Source organism: Berghia stephanieae, chromosome 5, assembly GCF_034508935.2.
Source record: "Berghia stephanieae isolate SIO BIC M18660-M18661 chromosome 5, UCSD_Bste_1.3, whole genome shotgun sequence".
Classification (NCBI taxonomy): Eukaryota; Metazoa; Mollusca; class Gastropoda; order Nudibranchia; family Aeolidiidae; genus Berghia; species Berghia stephanieae.
The window spans coordinates 75,028,029-75,050,528 of record NC_088364.1 but is presented as its reverse complement, the minus strand read 5'-3'; the positions used below and the strand labels follow the sequence as shown (position 1 = coordinate 75,050,528).

At 37.4% G+C, this 22,500-nt stretch overlaps 1 protein-coding gene across 1 annotated transcript in view; it reads right to left on the bottom strand.

The window, feature by feature from the left end:
• The window catches only part of LOC144974222 (ependymin-related protein 1-like), a 37,728-nt gene that overhangs the window by 2,170 nt on the left and 13,058 nt on the right, over positions 1–22,500 (bottom strand). Inside the window, exons 3-6 of the mRNA XM_078917137.1 lie at positions 20,084–20,222; positions 18,075–18,153; positions 16,510–16,632; positions 10,055–10,194 (exon numbers count right to left, since the gene is read on the bottom strand). Coding sequence (XP_078773263.1) covers positions 10,055–10,194; positions 16,510–16,632; positions 18,075–18,153; positions 20,084–20,222 — 481 coding nt within the window. The remainder of the gene's footprint in view (positions 1–10,054; positions 10,195–16,509; positions 16,633–18,074; positions 18,154–20,083; positions 20,223–22,500) is intronic.

The following is a 22,500-nucleotide window of genomic DNA, read 5'->3' as shown; positions in this document are numbered from 1 at the left end:
TTTAAAATCTCGATTAAAAGTGATGCCTTAATCTTTAAATAAATATGGTTAAATTGAATGCCTTAATCTTTTAGAACCTTAGTTAAAATGAATGCCATAATCTTTTAGAACCTTAGTTAAAATGAATGCCATAATCTTTTAGAACCTTAGTTAAAATGAATGCCATAATCTTTTAAAATCTTAGTTAAAATGAATGCCATAATCTTTTAGAACCTTAGTTAAAATGAATGACATAATCTTTTAAACATTGTAGTTAAAATATATGCCTTAATCTTTTAGAACCTTAGTTAAAATGTATGCCTTACTTTTTTCGAATATTACTTAAAATACATGCCTTAATCTTTTAGAATTGTGGTTAAAATAGATGATTTCATCTTTATAATCTTAGTTAATATAGATGCCTAAATCTTTTAGAATCTTAATTAAAATAGATGCTTTAATCTTTTAGACTCTTAGTTAAAAGAGATACTTTAATCTTTTAGAATCTTAGTTAAAATAGATGCCTAAATCTTCTCGAATTGTGGTTAAAATAGATGCGTTACTCTTTTAGAATCTTTAACTTTCTCTTTATCAGCACCTGCAGAGCAAAGACATTTAAGATTGTCTGTTTTGTACCCATACGAAGCCTCTCCATTTTCACTCTTTCATTAGTATTTTACGATCACCAGCTTCAGGCAGCCCCTACCGTTTTCTAGCAATTGGCAAGTATTTTTTACTGTTACTTTCTAGTTAATCCATAAACCTGTTATTTTCTATAATTATGTGACATTTGGGAAGTAATATTGTGTTTTATAAAAACCTTTAAATCAAGATTGATAACTATTATATTACCATGCCTCCATTCCGACCTGGAACTTCATTAATCTCATTAATGGGGGCTCCAAGAATCACCAACATGCCCAAAGTGCAACCAAGCCTCACAAGATGCAAACCAGCTCGTACTAGATTGCCCAGAGACAAAACTGGAAGGGGGATTTGAAACCATCAACAAATGTGATGATGACTTCCGAACCTGGATTGATACCTTGAACATTGAAGTGTAGCCGAACGATACTACTACTACTAATTCAGAAAAGTGAGTGGAGCAGGCACTTATGTTGGTAACAACAAGATATGAAGTGACTAGAAAAGTGCCAGAAGACAATAGAGAATAAAAAATTTTTCGCGGCGGTGGTGGGGTTTGAACCTGCGACCTTATTGGTACGACAACTCCGCCTGGCAGGTGAGAGCGTGGCTCTACCGTGTGAGCTATCCACGAACACAAAAATATTCGTTTCAAACTCAAAGTCATTACTAGATCCCTCTCTCACCCACTTCTTGAGACCGCCGATTCGTTCGTACACCACCATCGCGAATAATTTTGACCAGCAGTTAAGCTTAATAGCCAATATTCTCAACACAAACATATAACATAGAAACGATTGAGACATTGAGTATGCTCCGGTGTATGGGGTGAATTTTTAATTCAGAAAAGTGAGTGGAGCAGGCACTTATGTTGGTAACAACAAGATATGAAGTGACTAGAAAAGTGCCAGAAGACAATAGAGAATAAAAATTTTTTCGCGGCGGTGGTGGGGTTTGAACCTGCGACCTTATTGGTACGACAACTCCGCCTGGCAGGTGAGAGCGTGGCTCTACCGTGTGAGCTATCCACGAACACAAAAATATTCGTTTCAAACTCAAAGTCATTACTAGATCCCTCTCTCACCCACTTCTTGAGACCGCCGATTCGTTCGTACACCACCATCGCGAATAATTTTGACCAGCAGTTAAGCTTAATAGCCAATATTCTCAACACAAACATATAACATAGAAACGATTGAGACATTGAGTATGCTCCGGTGTATGGGGTGAATTTTTAATTCAGAAAAGTGAGTGGAGCAGGCACTTATGTTGGTAACAACAAGATATGAAGTGACTAGAAAAGTGCCAGAAGACAATAGAGAATAAAATTTTTTTTCGCGGCGGTGGTGGGGTTTGAACCTGCGACCTTATGGTACCAATAAGGTCGCAGGTTCAAACCCCACCACCGCCGCGAAAAAATTTTTATTCTCTATTGTCTTCTGGCACTTTTCTAGTCACTTCATATCTTGTTGTTACCAACATAAGTGCCTGCTCCACTCACTTTTCTGAATTAAAAATTAACCCCATACACCGGAGCATACTCAATGTCTCAATCGTTTCTATGTTATATGTTTGTGTTGAGAATATTGGCTATTAAGCTTAACTGCTGGTCAAAATTATTCGCGATGGTGGTGTACGAACGAATCGGCGGTCTCAAGAAGTGGGTGAGAGAGGGATCTAGTAATGACTTTGAGTTTGAAACGAATATTTTTGTGTTCGTGGATAGCTCACACGGTAGAGCCACGCTCTCACCTGCCAGGCGGAGTTGTCGTACCAATAAGGTCGCAGGTTCAAACCCCACCACCGCCGCGAAAAAATTTTTATTCTCTATTGTCTTCTGGCACTTTTCTAGTCACTTCATATCTTGTTGTTACCAACATAAGTGCCTGCTCCACTCACTTTTCTGAATTAAAAATTCACCCCATACACCGGAGCATACTCAATGTCTCAATCGTTTCTATGTTATATGTTTGTGTTGAGAATATTGGCTATTAAGCTTAACTGCTGGTCACAATTATTCGCGATGGTGGTGTACGAACGAATCGGCGGTCTCAAGAAGTGGGTGAGAGAGGGATCTAGTAATGACTTTGAGTTTGAAACGAATATTTTTGTGTTCGTGGATAGCTCACACGGTAGAGCCACGCTCTCACCTGCCAGGCGGAGTTGTCGTACCAATAAGGTCGCAGGTTCAAACCCCACCACCGCCGCGAAAAAATTTTTATTCTCTATTGTCTTCTGGCACTTTTCTAGTCACTTCATATCTTGTTGTTACCAACATAAGTGCCTGCTCCACTCACTTTTCTGAATTAAAAATTCACCCCATACACCGGAGCATACTCAATGTCTCAATCGTTTCTATGTTATATGTTTGTGTTGAGAATATTGGCTATTAAGCTTAACTGCTGGTCAAAATTATTCGCGATGGTGGTGTACGAACGAATCGGCGGTCTCAAGAAGTGGGTGAGAGAGGGATCTAGTAATGACTTTGAGTTTGAAACGAATATTTTTGTGTTCGTGGATAGCTCACACGGTAGAGCCACGCTCTCACCTGCCAGGCGGAGTTGTCGTACCAATAAGGTCGCAGGTTCAAACCCCACCACCGCCGCGAAAAAATTTTTATTCTCTATTGTCTTCTGGCACTTTTCTAGTCACTTCATATCTTGTTGTTACTACTACTACTAATCTCTTTCGTAGGATTATTTGTAGCCGTAAATAAAAAGGCAGAAATAAACTTGTCAACTTTAACCTCATCAAAAATCTAATGACTGATATGGATTTATGTAAAAAAAAAAAGTTAATTTCATTTTTTATTCTTTTAAAAGCATTTTTCATGGTGCATTTCTCAAGATTCATCAGGCTCAATATATTTCTTTTCACAATGTTTTGTCTTTTAGACCCAGCATGTCTTCTTCATCTTCATCCACGCTCACATTGTCTTCACGTTTGAATGTCTAATAGGGAATGAGATTAGCGGAAGAGTAGCGTCCCTTGATTGGACGTCGCCCATATTCTGTGACGTCACCGGCGGAAAAGTTATTAGAGAGAGAACGTCATGTTGGTTGTGCGCATGCGTCTCTCGTCATCGCTTCCGGTGAAAGCGGCTTGAGACATTTCAAAACCAAATTGACGTTCTCTCTGTAAGGTGACGTCCAATCAAGGGACGCTACTCTTCCGCTAATCTCATTCCCTATTCGTCCAATTCTTGAATGAATCCATTGTCTTGCCCATCTCTTTCATGGGCTCATACAGTTTGGTCTAGAGATGGATGTGGTACCAGGCCAAAAACTACTCTCTTGTTGCTGCAGACATTGGTCAGGTCTGGATTATAGTATGGAGAGCGTCTTCTTTTCCTCACCATAATCAAACATGTCTGTTTTTCTCCAGTCTCTGAAAATCTTGTGAATGTGTTTTTTTCTGACAATACTCTTCAACAGTCATAACGTCACTTCCTTCCAAATGACACATGGTAACTTAGTAACACTGGCTCTCAGTGGCGGTTCTAGCCTATACAGTGGTGGGGCAAAGATGATTCGGTCATATATATATATATATATATATATATATATATATATATATATATATATATATATATATATTTATTTTTATTTTTTTTATCAATTAATGTATTTATTATAGTATTTATTTATTTATTTTATTTTATTTTAATTAATTTTCTTTCACCTTTAAAAAATAATATTTCAACCACAAATAATAACATTCACAATGAAATGACAATACCAGTAGATTTTAATTATTCCAAACGTAATCAAAAATGAATCACGAAAGAATACAACAAAAAAATAAAGCGACGAGACAAAATGCGACAACACCTTGACAATACAATTCCATTTCGTTCACTCTGAAAAATTAAAGAGATGCTTTAATCCCTCAACGGCGAGATTAATATTTCTGTTACATTACTGGTTTTCAGTAGTATGTAGTAATATTAAAGTTTTCATCGAGAAGCAACAACAGCGATATGACTCGATTTTCATTCAGAGCTCAAATTGCATCATTTTTACTGCTGTCTTGGTGGTTAGAATGATTGTGCCGGTGGTGGTAGTGGTTGGAATAGTGGTAGCGGTGGTGGTGGTGGTGGTGGTGGAGGAGGATGTAATTATGATAGTGGTTTTGGTGGTGCTGTTGGTTAGAATGATAGTTGTGAAGACGATAACGGAAATTGTATGATGATGTTGATATTGTTTTTATTGCTATTGTAGTACTTGTTAATATTGTTGTTGTTGTTAATGATGATGATGCTGATGATGATGATGATGATGATGATGATGATGATGATGATGACGACAACGACGATGTCGTCGACAATGATAGTTACCATACGATATTACAAAGTTTATTCAATCTTAGGCTTTCGACAATAAATCATACAATTTGATGACCACATACATGAAAGTGGAAAAAAATGGTAAATAGAACCAAATAATAAACTGATACCATTAATAACCACAAAAAAATACAACAATAATAATACCACCAATACGTACAATAATAATAATAATAATAATAATAATAATAATAATAATAATAATAATAATAATAATAATAATAGTAATAGTAATAGTAATAATAATAATAATAATAATAATAATAATAATAATAATAATAATAATAATAATAATAATAATAATAACAATAACAATAATAACAAAATAACAATAACAATAACGATAATAATAATAATAATAATAATAATAATAATAATAATAATAATAATAATAATATAATAATAATAATGATCATAATAATAATAATAATAATAATAATAATAATAATAATAATAATAATAATAATAATAATAATAATAATAATAATAATAATAATAATAATAATAACAACAATAATAATAATAATAATAATAATAATAATAATAATAATAATAATAATAATAATAATAATAATAATAATAATAATAATAATAATAATAATAATAATAATGATAATAATATTACCATCATCATTACTACCACCACCATCAATACTACTACCACCACCGCTACCACTATCACTACCACCATCACCATCATTATTACGTTTCCAATCATTTTTTTTTTCTCGTCTTTTAAAATTTGATATCTATCAAAACAGACGAAAATTCCGGTGATTTTTTTAAAGGGTAGTTAAAATATCTACGATTTTATTAGCCCTGAAAACTGCGATCTTTTATTTTCCTATTTCAAGGTCTGCTATGACAAGTATTAGTTCCATAGTCAAAATAAGGCAAACAAAAACAAAGTTTATTTAATCTTAGGCTTTCGCCAATACTTCATACAATACAATTAAGACAAAATAATGTTACCAATCTCTCCTCATGCATTCGTTAGACTATCACAATAATGACCGTGTTATCTTTACTCCTCGCACAACCAACCCCTAGGTTCCCGCCTTTCATCGCGAACTATATTATGTATGTATTAGCTTCAGGACGGGCAAGTACGGAATCTGCCCACCCTTCCTTTATATTAAACGTATTTATTTCCTCTATAACTTAGTTAGAATTCAACTCTCTCCTTACTCAGAAGAGTATTTCTCGTATACTAATTCAATTTTTGAGAAAACCAAAATGGTGGTTGTATTTTATATATTTATTTAGTCGTGAATTTTGAATAAAAGTGTTTTGTTTTATTAGACGGGATACAATAGAAAATTGCATTGTTTTGCAAAATTATTTTGTCTGGCAATAAAAATACAGCGGTAATTACTTTAAGAATAAAAAAAAAAACTAACAAATTAATTTGTTAAAAAACAAAACAAAAAAAAAAACAAAAAAAAAAAAAAAAAAAAACAACAACAAAAAAAACAAATAAGAAAACAATTTAAATAAATGAGTTTTGAGAAGCACTAAAGAAAACGAGAAAAAAAGAAATGGTTTAAATGGATAAACAAATATATAAAAACAACACAAATTAATACTAAATTGATATAAAATTAGTAAATTAATAAATTTAATTCAATACTGGAACCTTCCCAAAGTCATTACATCAATGGTACCAGCACAAGTAAGGCAATAAATAAGAGAAAGTTCGTTTGCCAAAATCCCTATTTAGTTTTCACTGGTTAATAAGGTGGGCTCATTTGAATTAGCCCGACCTAGTACTAGAGAGGCCAGACAGCGAAAATCGTCAGGCGACGTGACGATGAGATGACGATGTGGGCGGAGTGGAGTGGTTTGGGGGGGGGGGGAGGGATAAAAAAAAAAAGAACAGGAGCGTATCCTGGTTTATGCATTCAGGGGTGCATGGTGATTCGCAATCTATCAAAAATACAAACAAATTGATTTCAGTACGAAGTATCACGTTTAAGTAGTAACTTTTGAAATTATCTAATTTAAATTTGATTATTTCGGACCTGGTAATACAGCATATAACTTGAAAAAACAGGCTGGTATTTGCCCACCCTGCCCATTATTACCAGCCGTCCCTGCTGGCTCTAAACTATCGGAACAATGGCGGACGCCGTATGAAATATTTCTCCGGCGAGCATAAAAGCGTATCCAGAGGGGGGAAAAACATAAATTTGATCATGTTTTGACTTTTACGCATTCTGATCACAAGGCATATGAAAAGTTCTAGACAGCATGAAGAATAAAAAGTAATGGTTTTCTTTTTTTAGAACCAAGATGACCGCCGTTGCCGGGCGGCGTGACATCAGACAACTGAATCCAATTGCGTCCTGATCACAGTGTACAGATTGTGACCTGATCTTTTTTTAATTCAAAATTTGAATTGGGTCACTTTTTATAAAGCTCGAGTGCGTCTTGTACCAGTCAAACTTTGCTTGGGCTTTGATAAATCGACTTGATTTTTACATACTTCATAAAAGTGTTCATCTTGTGTTTCCTCAGACTCCATTTTGGCCAAAGTATCTGATATTTAATTTTTTTATAATGCTACAGTGACCAGAAATCCAATGAAGTCGCACTTCTTAGATTTGATTGAATTAATTCTGAAATTAAATAATTCAGATCTGTTTGCAATGGGTTGTTTAACCCTCTCCTTACCACCTATTTGAAAATCGTCACATTTGTTACGATGTAACCGAAACTTTTCTCATCCAGATTTCATTTCTTTTTCCTACAGCTATACAATCTTGAGATTCTGTAATATAGACCATAATATTATTGTCGAACACTATTATGTATAGAATGTTCTTGCTGCTTTTTTATTTCAGTAAGATAATATGTCTGTTTGGGGTTCCTTACCTCCCATAGTGGGCAGGGGGGGTACATACTTTGTCTTCTATCCCCTTATATCTGTTTTCCAACATGCTCTCTGTCTTTGTCTTGGAATGAGATTACTTGGTTTTGTCCCGACCCTGGCCGGAGTTCTTGGCTGGGAGAAAAACAGTCAAATGCATAGTTATTGTTTTCTGAGATGATATTTTTTCCTTGTAAATCATCTCTCTGTTATGTATTATTATATTTGTTATTTTTAATGTATAATGAAATGTAAGCATTTGAGTGTATTCCTCTTTGTTGGATCTTGTGCTTGTGTCTGGGTGAGACTTATAGGTGATATCAGACTAAGTACATTGATCGTATGCTCTTGGAATCTACCTCTGATCCCTATTTGTTCCCAATTCCCCTTTGTCTTACTATCTCTCGGGTGCTTTAATTGTAATTCTAGAACTTTCGACTATTCCATTTTCTTCCTTTTTACTGGCGCTGATATAACCTAAATGTATTGCAAGCGCCGTAAAACCCTTAAAAACAAAACAAACAAACAAAGCATCTCTAGCAGGCTATATGAGATCCAATTTCCTTGATGACGACGAAGATTATGATGATATGGTGTTGTTGGTGGTTGTAGTGGAGCTGATGTTAAATGTGATGACGGTGGTGATGATGGTGAAAGCCGTTGTTTGGTGGAGTGAGTATAATTTTTTTTGGAATAGATTAAGTGGGCTACACAGGCCAGTGATCCAACAGCAGGTGTGTACATTTTGCAAAAAGTCTTCTTCTTCTTCTAGGTTCCATGCCTGGTCCAGGCTTCGGATACTGCATGAATTATCTCTCTCCATTCCTCCCTGTCTCTTGCTTTTTCAAACAGCTCTTGGATTGTTAGGTTGGTGAAGCCCTTCAGTTGGTCTATGAGTGTTTTTCTTTGTCTCCCCCGGGCGCGTTTACCAGGTATTTTTCCACAACTTGCCAGGTATTCATTCTTATCTTTCCTTACAATGTGTCCGAAAAAGGATAGTTGTCGATCCGCTATTAAGGGCATTAGTTTCATTTGTTGGTATGTTTGTTTTAGCACTTCTTCGTTCGTTTTGTGTGCAGTATACGATATTCTCTGCATCCTTCTCAGACACCACATTTCAAAAGCTTCAATGTTCTTTTGTGTTTCTGCATTTGTAGTCAAGCTTTCGCATCCGTATAACAAGATTGGCCACACGTAGCACTTCAAGACTCGGAATCTAATCCCGAACGACATCTGTTTGTTTTTCAAAATGTTTCCGAGGTCCATAAAGGCCTGTTTGGCTTGAGTTATTCTTGCTCGTATGTCTCGGTTACATCTTCCATCTGTTGTCAGTCACCGGCAAATTAGTCGACCTGATGTCAAATGGAAGACTTACAATCTGACATTTGGACATATTGAACATTGGACTCGACTGATCAAATTGTTTACATAATACTGTGACATTTGGGCGTGCCTGGGATACATTGTGTCAAAAAACACGTTTTTGTTTTTCTTTGTTATTTTTTTTTGCCTTGTTCAATCCGAATCCAGATAAATCAAAACAACCGACGCTCAAACCTTTCGACCTTGCTTAAGAGGCATATTGATATATATATATATATATATATATATATATATATATATATATATATATATATATATATATATATATGAGTGTTGGTGGGTACTTGTGAGTGTCCTTACTTATCTTATATATATATATATATATATATATATATATATATATATATATATATATATATATATATATATATATATATATATATTAGAGGATGATTATGATGATGATATGGTATTTATGGCGACAACATGATGAAAATGATGATGATAATACTGACAACAACAACTCCAACAAGAACAATAATAATGATGATGATAATAATAATAATAATAATAATAATAATAATAATAATAATAATAATAATAATAATAATAATAATAATAATAATGATAATAATAATAATAATAATAATAATAATAATAATAATAATAATAATAATAATAATAATGATGATGATGATAATAATAATAATAATAATAATAATAATAATAATAATAATAATAATAATAACATCAACGATAACTATAAATTAATCAAATTAATGATGATAATGATAATCATAATAGTGATGACCTTACACAGTGGTATGTATATATATATATATATATATATATATATATATATATATATATATATATTATATCATATTACTTACATTCTCACAATATTTTGGCGGAGTAAAAATGTCAGTATTTTTTATTCCTTTCGTGACATTCATCACTTGTATTTGATTTACGGTCCCACTGTCGGATTCACTCGAACCCAAGACCCATTCCTGGACTACCGGGATGCAAGCTGGTTTGATTGAAGAAAAAATGAAGCTTTTATATAGCGCAATATATATTAAATGTGCTCAAAGCTCTTTACAAGGGGTCCCTGACCATCAGCAACACGTAACATGTAGAACGAAACATGACGCTTGTTAGGCGATATTACCATTTTATTTTCAGACAGAGACAACGCTGCAAACGGCCAGCTAAACATTTTACATCTGAGTACGGTGAGATAATGTGAGTAAAGAGTCTTTTCCAAGGACTCAACTATGCGCCGAGCGAGGAGGCTCGAACCCAGGACCTTCCGATCCGAAAGCGAGTGTCATACCACAAGATCACATAGCCGCACGTAACATAGCATTTAAGAAAAACAAATGAAAGTAAGAAAAAGAAAAGCAACAACAACAAAACTTGAGCTTTACTATAGAGCAATATCCACTAAACGTGCTCAAAACGCTTTACAGGGCGTCCCAAGCCAACAGCGACACTTAACACGTTGGAAGAGACGCTTGTAAGGCGATATTACATTTTATTTTTGACAGAGACAAGGCTGCTAACAGTCAGGTAGTCATTTTACACATGAGTACGATGAGAATGCGAATAAAGAACCTCTTCTTAGAACTCAACAGCGGGACTCAAACCCAAGGACCTTCCGATCCGAAGCAGGGTTGCCAGATTATTTTCAGGTATTCATATCTGCCAAATACCACAAAAACCTGCCAAACCGTATTATTTATAGTACCCCCTTTGAAAACTCATCAGTTTTGTTAAACAAAAAATTCGAAAGGCCGATGTCATAATTTTTTTTTCATTTCCCAAGTTTAAAAAAATCACTAAAACATAAAAATTGCCGTGGAAAACGTGGAAAATAAAATCTGCCAAATATCTGCCAAACTGCCAGACGACTTCAAATTCTGCCAAAAAAATGACATTTGGCAGAAAATCTGCCAAATTGGCAACACTAAAGCCGAAGGTGAGTGTCATACAACAAGAGTTCCCTAACCGAAATAGATAGTCGGAGATCTTACAAATATAAGATTTGATTATAATGAATGATGTATCATGGCTTACAAACATAATATTTGATTATAATGAATGATGTATCATGACATTGTATAATATTTCCATGTCGTATATTGTATATTGAATTTATGAAGGACAACAGACAAAACAGAAAGCCGAAAGGACTCTGCTGTCCCGATGACGTCTTCGCCAAACAAGCAGCTTCGAATTGCGTATGAAGCAGGAAGACGATGGGGGTGGATTGGACCTTAGCCATCGTTATGTTATAGCCTGACACTGAAATCTATAGATCTGCATACTATCTATAGATAGTATGCGCTTGGCTAAGAAGCTCATAACATTGCCATCCGGACGTATAACGGACCAACACACAAAACGGTGTGTATCCATGAACGTTTATAGTCGGGTCAATACAGTTCAGTGAGCATTACTCATAAACGCGGATGGCAAAAAAGAATAACAAAGACCTGAGTGACGTCATCTGCATACTATCTATAGATAGAATGTGCTTGGCCAAGGAGTTCACAACATTGCCATCCGGAAGTATAACGGACCAACACACAAAACTGTGTGTAACCATGAACATAATTTATAGTCTGGTTAATACAGTTTAGTGAGAACAACTCACAAACGCGGATGGCAAAAAACAATAACAAAGACCAGAGCGACGTCAACTTCATTCTATCTATAGATAGATCGAAGTTGACGTCACTCAAGACTTTGTTATTGCTTTTTGCCGTCCGCGTTTATGAGTAATTCTCACTAAACTGTATTAACCAGACTATAAAAGTTAATGGATACACACAGTTTTGTGTGTTGGTCCGTTATACTTCCGGATGGCAATGTCATGAGCTTCTTAGCCAAGCGCATACTATCTATAAGTTTACGATGGCTACGGTGTGAACCCTCGCTGCATCATAAACACTATCGGGGAACTCCGGTGGACATGCCCTTACAGAGAGAACGTCAACATAGCATTGCGCATGCGTCTCTCTTATCAACTGAGGAAATCTATCGTTTGGTTATTGAGATATCACTTTGAAAATGTTATTATAATATACATAATTTTATAAAATAAAAATATAACCAATAAACTTGTTTTGATGAAACGTTCGCAGTGATCCACCAGTTAAATCGTTTCTCGGCTATCTTTTAGTCTGAGTTACCGAACCGTGAAGTCCGTGATTTCACGGCGGGTAATAGTAATAGCAATCTTGGGTGCATTCCTTATTATTTTTCATTCTTTGCAACACATCACTGTGAACGTTTCATCAACATTAAGTTTATTGGTTATATTTTTGTTTTATACGTGTATATAGATATATCATATATATAATAACATTTTTAAAGTGATATTATCTCATTCACCAAACGATAGATTTCCTCAGTTGATAAGAGAGAGACGCATGCGCAATGCTATGATGACGTTCTCTCTGTAAGGTCATGTACCCGTAGCCATCGTTAACTTATGGCCTGACACTGACCAAAAAATGACGTTAAAATGCCAGTCTTTGGCCACAAAAGAAAACAAATCGTGAGTTGTATTCAATAGTTCAACCAATGGGACCACTTGTTTCTATGAGCACTACGAACGACAACTCACTAGGCGGTGCCAAAACCAAATAATGACGAGGGATGCCAGTCTTTTTGGGTTTCAGTGTCAGGCGATAACTTTACGAAGGCCACGCTGTACCCCGGTGGTGTAACGGAAACACGTCTGATCGGTTACCATGAAGTCTGGCAGGAACTTCAATCTCAAGTCGAAGCAGGCTGATTTGTTTTGTTTTGTCATTTTTTTTTGTTCTTTTTCTTATATATTTTTTTCTTGTCTTTTTCTCTCTTATTTTTATTTCAGGTCCTGTTTCAAAGACACCGGTTCAGATCTTTATATTTACTTAGCCTAAGTCTAATCTACTCTTGGAAAAAAAATAGAAAGGTTTGGGGGTTAACATTGTTCCGTACAGCCCATGTTAAATTTTTGCCAACGAGGACAGAATTACTGGCGAATCTAAAAATTATAAATTTATTTTTTTATAAATTGATATAACATAATATGAGTAATTTGCAAATCTTCTATAAATTAAAGGTAATTCTATCACCCATTGACTAAAATCGAGGCCTTCGTAAAGTTATGGCCTGATACTGACCAAAAAATGACGTCAAAATGCCAGTCTTTTGCCACAAAAGAAAACAAATCGTGAGTTGTATTCAATAGTTCAACCAATGAAATAACTTATTTCCATGAGCTCTACTAACGACAACTCACTAGGCGGTGCAAAAACCAAATAATGACGTCCAACTGCCAGTCCTTTTGGATATCAATATCAGGCTATAACATTTTTAAAAATTTTAAAAATAATTAAAATTGAGCTTTATATAGCGCAATATCCACTAAATGTGCTCAAAGCGCTTTACAGGGGGTCTCTGGTCAACAGCAACATTTAAGGGGAGGGGCGACACCTGAAATATCGATTTTTGGGTCAAAATATAAAATTTCAGTTTTTTGTTTATTATAAAAGAACAATCATTTTTTCACATATTTTCAGCACTGAGAAGGTGATTTGGATAATATAAAGTTTGTAAATCGTCTTTCATAAACATTGAAGTCGACATGAAAATACCAAACTTTTAAATTTTTTGTGAGAATTCAACTGAAAATAATAGGGCTGAAAAGCATTATAATACATATCGATGTTGTAGATTTTGATATCGATAGTTTGGTCTACTCTTTGCCTTTCTCGTTGACACGGTTTCAGTCTCATAAATATCACAATATGGGCAGGGGAGGAGTTTAGAAACTGTTAGTCGCGAACAAAGATTGTGTGTCAAACAGCTGATAAGAGGTCAAGTTGTCAGGTAAATACAACGTGATCACGAATGGTGCGATCTGATTGGCTGACCTTGTTCTCAACCTCCGACTCCGCGCCAGGGATTGGATGTTGAGTCAGGGTGAAAGTTCGCATCTATTACTATTACTTTTACTACGATTTGTTTACATTCCGATTGATCAATTGTTTTATCAAATTTTGACATGTAATTATCTCTAAATATTTCCAATTTTTACTGGATTATTATAAATATACCTAAAGTGACCAAAAAATCCAAACGTTGGCAACAATTATTTGCTACAAAAGCCAAGAAAGCAAGAAAGTTATGATGGCTCGTGGTTGATCCGTGGCCACAAATCTTTGATTGGAATTGGGTGTGTGATAGTAGTATTATGATAAAGCGATTCCAAGCAATGCCGCAGCGGAAAGAAATGAGATGGGCTATTCTTGCTGGTCTTTACCACGGTTATTCCACCAATGACTTCCCTCAACATAGGTATTGTCCTCCTGAACCGGACTCCAGATGCTTTTATAATAATATATATTGCTGCCCATGTGTATCCTGTTGACACAAGCAGCGTGTACATACACCTTTGAATTTTGATTTGCTTCATGAGCACTTGAAGCCTGTATATGATTTGTTGAAGTGTTGTGAGATGAAGACAACACAAAATCCAAACGAAAGGTTTCATAATTCTGTTTGGTCAAGATGCCATAAAACATACTTCCATTCCCTGAAAAAAGTTGAGTTTGGTGCAGAGTATAATTTTGGTCCAACAGAAATAACATCCCTGAAAGTGTCTTTGAGCATCGGTGGACTGGGAGAACACTCCCAGATGTTGAGTCAGGAAGCAGCCAAAGCATAAGGGTTGCTCAACATAAAGAGAAAGAAAGACGTAAAATAAAAGCTCAGGCCCGTGAAAAAGCCCAGAGGGAGGCAGAAAAAGAACACGGGGGACCCTCATACGGTGCTGGTATGTTTTGAGCTGGTTGTACCGTTTTGTCTTATTATTTTCATTCATTGTTATCTTTGATCTCGTTTTTCTCAAAATGACATTTTTAACACTCTTTTTTATCTTATTTTGTCATTTATCAATCAATTTGTTTAAAACTTTGCATGTCTAGAGCTATAGTGATTATCTAAAATCGTACAGAAGGAATTTTAAATATCTTTATTATTTTTTGAAAAATTGACATTTTTATGTCAAAAACATGATTTTTATCATACCGAAAAAATTTTTTTTTTTAATTTATAAATAAAAATCTATTAGAAATATTTAAAAAATGCTCTGTATTTTTTTGTATAATATACAAAAATACAACCATGCAAAATTTCAAGAAAATTCCATGGAAACTAATTGAGAAAGTAATTTTTAAAAATAGCACCCAGAGAAGAGTAAAATCCAAGATGGCGGCCGTCACCATGGCAACCGGACACGCCCACCGAAATAAATCACATGGTTCGAATCCATTGGTCATAGGCAATGTCCCAATATAAAAAGATATTGGATATAGCCATTATTCTTGAAAATAGTTTCAGGTGGCGCCCCTCCCCTTAACATGTAGGGCGGGACACGACGCCTGTTAGACGAAAGCGAGTGTCATACCACTAGACCACATAGCCGCACATGACATAACGATGGCTGCGCTAAAATGGTTATTTGCAATATCCACTAAAGCACAATGATCGGTCTTACATTTGACCTTGGCCTTGGGGATTGCCGTCTGGCCATCCTGTTGCCAGAGTCATTTGCGCGTACCTACAGCCTTTATTATTAGACTGATTATATTGTTGATGGCTAAAAAGATTCGTCTTGAAACATGTTAATTTCCACAATAATACACCAGTAAAATAATTGTTCGAAATAGCCTTTATTTCTCCGCATAAATTTCTGGTCCGCTGCTAGTGTTATAAAATGTGACCCATCGTCTCAAAACGGTATTATTTCGGAACGAACCAAATGCTTAAAAGCCTAATTAAGTGTTAAACTGGTCAAAAATATAAATTGCTGGCATCAGTACCCTAAAATATGGTATCCAATTCTCCTCATTAAAACATACAAACTCAACACAAATCTGATATTTCTTGCTATAAATTCAATTTTCAATGGCTTAACCATCCCGACTTAATACCGTTTTGAGGCGAAGGGTCACAAATTGACATAAATTCAATTTTCAGAATGGAAATCCCGGTGTTGACCTAACACCGTTTCGAGAAAATGGAATACTCAATCTTTATCCATATAGGGAATGAGATTAGCGGAAGAGTAGCGTCCCTTGATGGACGTCACCCATAGTCTGTGACGTCACCGGCGGAAAAGTTATTAGAGAGAGAACGTCATGTTGGTTGTGCGCATGCGTCTCTCGTCATCGTTTCCGGTGAAAGCGACTTGAGACACTTCAAAACCAAATTGACGTTCTTTCTGTAAGGTGACGTCCAATCAAGGGACGCTACTCTTCCGCTAATCTCATTCCCTCTTTCATACTTTTTGTGTCGATGCTGACTCTAACTTTGGCCCTCAAATCTCCGCTTAAAATGAAACTGTATCGTTTGACTTGGAGACCGGTGGGCGGCCCGATGTTGAGTTCGGACTCGAGGACAGCATTGTCTGTTGAAAGACCAGAACAGATTAGAGAATAATACAGTGTTCCTGTCTTTCTTTTCCCATTTACCCTCCAACCCTCCCCACCCTCCCTAATCTTTCCTCCTCCTCCTCCTCCTCCACTTCCTCCTCCTCCCCCTCTCCTCCTCCTCCTCCTATCCTCCTCTCCTCTCCTCCTCCTCCTCTCCTACTTCTCGTTCTCCTCCTCCTCCTCTTCCTCCTCCTCCTCCTCCTCCTCTCCTCCTCCTCCTCCTCCTCTTCCTCCTCCTCTCCTCCTCCACTCCTACTCCTCTCCTCCCCTACTCTCCTACTTCTCGTTCTCCTCTTCCTCCTCTTCCTTCTCCTCTCCTCCTCCTCCTCCTCCTCCTCCTCCTCTCCTACTCCTCGTTCTCCTCATCCTCCTCCTCCTCCTCCTCATACTCTCCTCCCCTACTCTCCTACTTCTCGTTCTCCTCTTCCTCCTCCTCTCCTCCTCCTCTCCTCCTCCTCCTCCTTTCCTACTCCTCGTTCTCCTCCTCCTCCTCCTCCTCCTACTCTCCTCCCCTACTCTCCTACTTCTCGTTCTCCTCTTCCTCCTCTTCCTCCTACTCCTCCTCCTCCTCCTCCTCCTCCTCCTCCTCTTTCTCCTCCTCCTCTCCTCCCCTACTCTCCTACTCCTCGCTCTCCTCCTCCTCCTCCTACTCCTCCTCCTCTCCTACTCCTCGTTCTCGTCCTCCTTCTCTTCCTCCTCCTCCTTCCCTTCCTCCTCTCCTCCTCCTCTACTCTCCTACTCCTCGTTCTCCTCTTCCTCCTCTTCCTCCTCCTCCTCCTCCTCTCCTCCTCCTACTTTCCTCCCCTACTCTCCTACTCCTCGTTCTCCTCCTCCTCCTCTTCCTCCTCTTCCTCCCCCTCCTCCTCCTCCTCTCCTCCTCCTCCTCTACTCTCCTACTCCTCGTTCTCCTCCTCCTCTTCCTCCTCCTCTCCTCCTCCTCTCCTCCCCTACTCTCCTATTCCTCGTTCTCCTCCTCCTCCTCTCCTCCTCCTCCTCCTCCTCTCCTCCTCCTCCTCTCCTCCTCCTCCTCTCCTCCCCTAATCTCCTCTTCCTCTCCTCCCCTACTCCCCTCCTCCTCCTCCCCCTCATCCTCTCCTCCTCTTCTCGTCCTCCTCCTCCCCCTCCTCCTCCTCTCTGCCCCTACTCTCCTCCTCCTCCTCTCCGCCCCTACTCTCCTCCTCCTCCTCTCCGCCCCTACTCTCCTCCTCCTCCTCTCCGCCCCTTCTCTCCTCCTCCTCCTCTCCGCCCCTTCTCTCCTCCTCTTACCCTCCTCCTCCTGCAGCTCTTCAGCATCATCATCCCTCTGACCATCTAAGAGAAAGAGAAAGTGAGTAAATGTGACTCATATATTATAAGTGAACGACACAAAACAAACGACGTTTCGGCCTTTGGCCCTTTTCAAGTAAACACCACCTACCCGGTATACATCTCTGTTCCATAGGATCTATCAGTTTGTCCTTAGTACAAGTCTTCCCATCAAATGTGTATTGTATACCCTGAAATTATTGCAATGTTGTGAACTTCTTAGCCAAGCGCATACTATATATAGATAGAACGAAGATGACGTCACTAAGGCCTTTGTTTTTGTCTTTTGCCATTTACGGTTATGAGTAATTCTCACGAAATTGTATTAACCAGACTATAAATGTTCAAGGTTACACATAGTTTTGTGTGTTGTCCCTTATAATTCCGGGTGGCAATGTTGTGAACTTCTTAGCCAAGCGCATACTATCTATAACGACCAACGAATGACGTGGACGAAAATGAAGATCTCCCTTCAGAGTCTAACAGCAGATCCTCCTTTTTTTTTTACCCAATTCTAAATGAGCCGAAATGAGTCAATAAAATGTATGGTAAAATATAGGGAGTAAAATGACTCGTTTTCTTTCACGTCGTTCGGTGATCGCTGTAGGTTGGGAACGGAATTGTTTACTTGTTAATGTTAATTCAAGCTCATAAATTGCGTTAATTTATCATAATGATAATAATAATAATGATAATAATAATAATGATAATAATAATAATAATAATAATAATAATAATAATAATAATGATAATAATAATAATAATAATAATAATAATAATAATAATAATAATAATAATAATAATAATAATAATAATACAGCGATCATTCTCGTGTAAAACACAAGCTCTGGGCACTTTACAATATAAATTATCAATTTTGAGTGAAAAAAATAAGAAGAAAAAAAGGAGAAAAATGCAATGAATTCATAGCCAAATCAAGGATTCATAACGTCAATAAAAGCAAATACAGTAAAGATGTGTCTTGAGATTCTTTTTAAAGGCAGGTAAAGACTTGCACTCCCTCAGACCACGTGGTAGTTCATTCCAAATCATACTTGTAGATCTTTTCATGCCCGTAGCAAGCAATAATTTTTACAGTCAATTTAACGCTATAGAAACAAGAGATAAACACTGGCTCAATACGCTTCAACAGTCATGACGTCACTTCCCCCGTAATGACGCATGGTAACTTAGAAACTGGCTCTAAACTAATGGAACAATGGCGGACGCCCTTATGAAATATTTCTCCGACTAGCATAAAAGTGTATCCAGAGGAAAAAAACAAAGCATTATAAATCTGATCATGTTTTGACTTTACACATTCCGATCAAGAGACATGAAAAGTTCTTGCCAGCATGAAGAATAAAAAGTAACGATTTTCTTTGTTTAGAGCCACGATGGCCGCCGTTGCTGGGCGACGTGACATCAGACTATTGAATCCAATTGTTAGTGCTGCTCAGGATCTGTGGGGCTTATTGTTTCCGGTAACAGACATGAGCTGAAGTCGGCTGTTGTCGTGATTCAATAACGTAGAGTAGGTACCTGCTTCGGCTGTAAACTGAGTGCATTCATTTCCGTCTCCGTTCTCTTTCAGCTCGTGAACAAACGAACAGTGTGTCATAGATGCTATACATATGTGTAATTTACTCACAACAAACATATGAAACATACCAGCACACATAACTATCTACATGTCATCGAAAACGTTTCTATAACGAATTTTACCTTTGTGATTTATCGCCTCTCTCTGTGCGGCTATGTGGTCTTGTGGTATGACACTCGCTTTCGGATCGGAAAGTCCTGGGTTCGAGCCTCGCGCTCGGCGCATAGTTGAGTCTTTGGAAAATGCCCTTTACTCAATTCTCTCACCGTACTCAGGTGTAAAACGAGTACCTGGCCGTTGACAGCGTTGTCTCTGTCAGAAAAAAAATTTGTAATATCGCCTAACAGGCGTCATGTTTTGTTCTACATGTTACTTGTTGCTGTTGTTCAGGGACCCCTTGTAAAGCGCTTTGAGCACATTTAATGGATATTGCGCTATATATAAGCTCAATTAAAAAAATATATCGTCTCCAAACGGCATTATGTAAGGATAAGCCATTCGTTCAAAACGCAGATTACCTTGGCATAATCATATATGACGGTGGTTCTTTCTGTCACTGGATTCGGGATCAATGGGGATATCTCCAAGGCTGCAATACCAAAGAACGTCCGTTTATTCTTGTAGTCATATGCCATCCGTACGGTGGAGTTGGTAAAGCTGAAAAAGAAAGGATTCATATCGAATTAAAGATAAAACGACTATGTGGTCCTGTGGTATGACACTCGCTTTCGGATCGGAAGGTCCTGGGTTCGAGCCTCCCTCGGCGCGTAGTTGAGTCCTTGGAGAAGGCTCTTTACTCACATTCTCTCACTGTACTCAGGTGTAAAATGAGTACACGGCCGTTAACAGCGTTGTCTCTGTCCAAAAAAATGATGAGGCGTCATGTCTTGTCCTAAATTATGTTAAATGTTGCTGTTGGACAAGGAACCCTTGTAAAGCGTTTTGAGCACGTTTAGTGGATATTGCGCTATATAAAAGATCAATTTTTTATTTTATTTTTACATACCGTTTCTAGGGCTAAGAATGAAATGCTTTATTTATTAACTCACTAAATCCTAGAGATTTGTGTAATTTTCAAAAATCGGAAAAAAAATCTATTAAAAATGGCCATGTGCATTGATAGTTTTATTCAACTACCATTCACATGTAAAAACTAAAACAAAACAAACATTAGCTTTGATACTACGCCTATAGTTTGTCTCAGAAAAATGTAATAAATAGGCATGGGGTAAAAGTAACCCTGGTAAACAACGGATATAGTCGGTGTTAGGGTTGAGTGAGTTAAAGCCATACTCCTCACAGCCCCTGTAAAAACAAATTGTACTGGGTGTTGTGTGATCAAATTTTAATGGAGATGGGTAGCTTATAACGATAACCAATTTCTTAACCATGTATCGGACGATTAGAATGATCAGGTGATAGATACACCATTTTGTGCAACATAGAATGCATCTCTACTTTGTTACTTAAGCCATTACAAAAAATAATTGAGCTTTATATAGGGCAATATCCACTTAAATGTGCTCAAAGCGCTTTACAAGGGGTCCCTGGTCAACAGCAACATTTAACATGTAGGGCGGGACATGACGCCTGTTAGGCAGGCGGTATTACAATTTTTCGGACAAAGACAACGCTGTTAACGGCTAGGTACTCATTTTACACCTGTGTACGGTGAGAGAATGTGAGTAAAGAGCCTTTTCCAAGGACTCAACTATGCGCCGAGCGCGAGGCTCGAACTCAGGACCTTCCCCGTGGAGCATAGGCCGTCTTGGTCATCTTTTCCATAATATCACTCCAGCTCCACTTCTTAGGGTGTGCTCAATCCATCTCCATTTAAGATAAAGATCTGAACAATTTGATTCACTAGTCTGATGTCACGTCGCCCAGCAACGGCGGCCATCGCGTTTCTAAATAAAGAAAATCTTCACTTTTTATTCTTCATGCTGGCTAGAATTTTTCATATTTCTTGTGATCAGAATGTGTAAAATTCAAAACATGATCAGATTTATAATGTTTTACTTCTCTGGATACACTTCGGAGAAATATTTCATAAGGACGTCCGCCATTGTTCCGATAGTTTAGTGTCAGTTCCTAAGTTACCATGCGACACTACGAGGGAAGTGACGTCGTTGACTCTTGAAGCGTATAGTGCATGAAAGGTGCCAGATATCTCCATTTCATGTGCTGGATTACCACCCTGACAGGCTCTTGTTTTGCTTTCTTCCACAGTTCACCATTGCTATTTGTTTCTGGCCATTTAATTCTGTATATTTGTCGCAGATACAGGAATTCAGCAATGCCTTATCGTTTAATGTCGTGCCTTGGTAATTCGCCATGTTTCTGAGTCGTATTAAAGTAGTGTCGTGAATAGATTTTTACATCTCATTCAATATGAGAAATAAAATAAATAAATAATATGCATGAGGCATGTATCTCCACCGGAGTGGGTAGAACGCGATTTACTAAGTACACATACCTAGATTTTGGTTGTCCGTAACACGAAACGTTTTATAGATAGTAATTCAAATAGTCAAAGAGAGCGAGTAAGCGGTGACTGTCGCTTATATACCCCGACAAACAGAATATGACGTCACAATCACAAACGGAACATCATGACAACAACTCATAACAGCCTCGATCGAGATACTACACACCAACACACAAACACACAACATAAAAAGGCATATTGTTCCCTACAGTAGAAACTTCACTTTGAAGTTGAATATAGATAACAAATAAATACAATAAAATTGCCTTTATCCATCCCATAGGGGAAACTTGTCTCTCGGGTCTATTCCAAGGGGAGACTGGAATAACCCAGGCGTAGCTGCAGTGCAGCACCGCAAATTGAGCTAGGGCTACGGGCTAGGTGACTTGCTCAAGGCCACACAGGGCAGCCGCGGGTGATCGAACTCGGTATATTTCGGGTACGAAG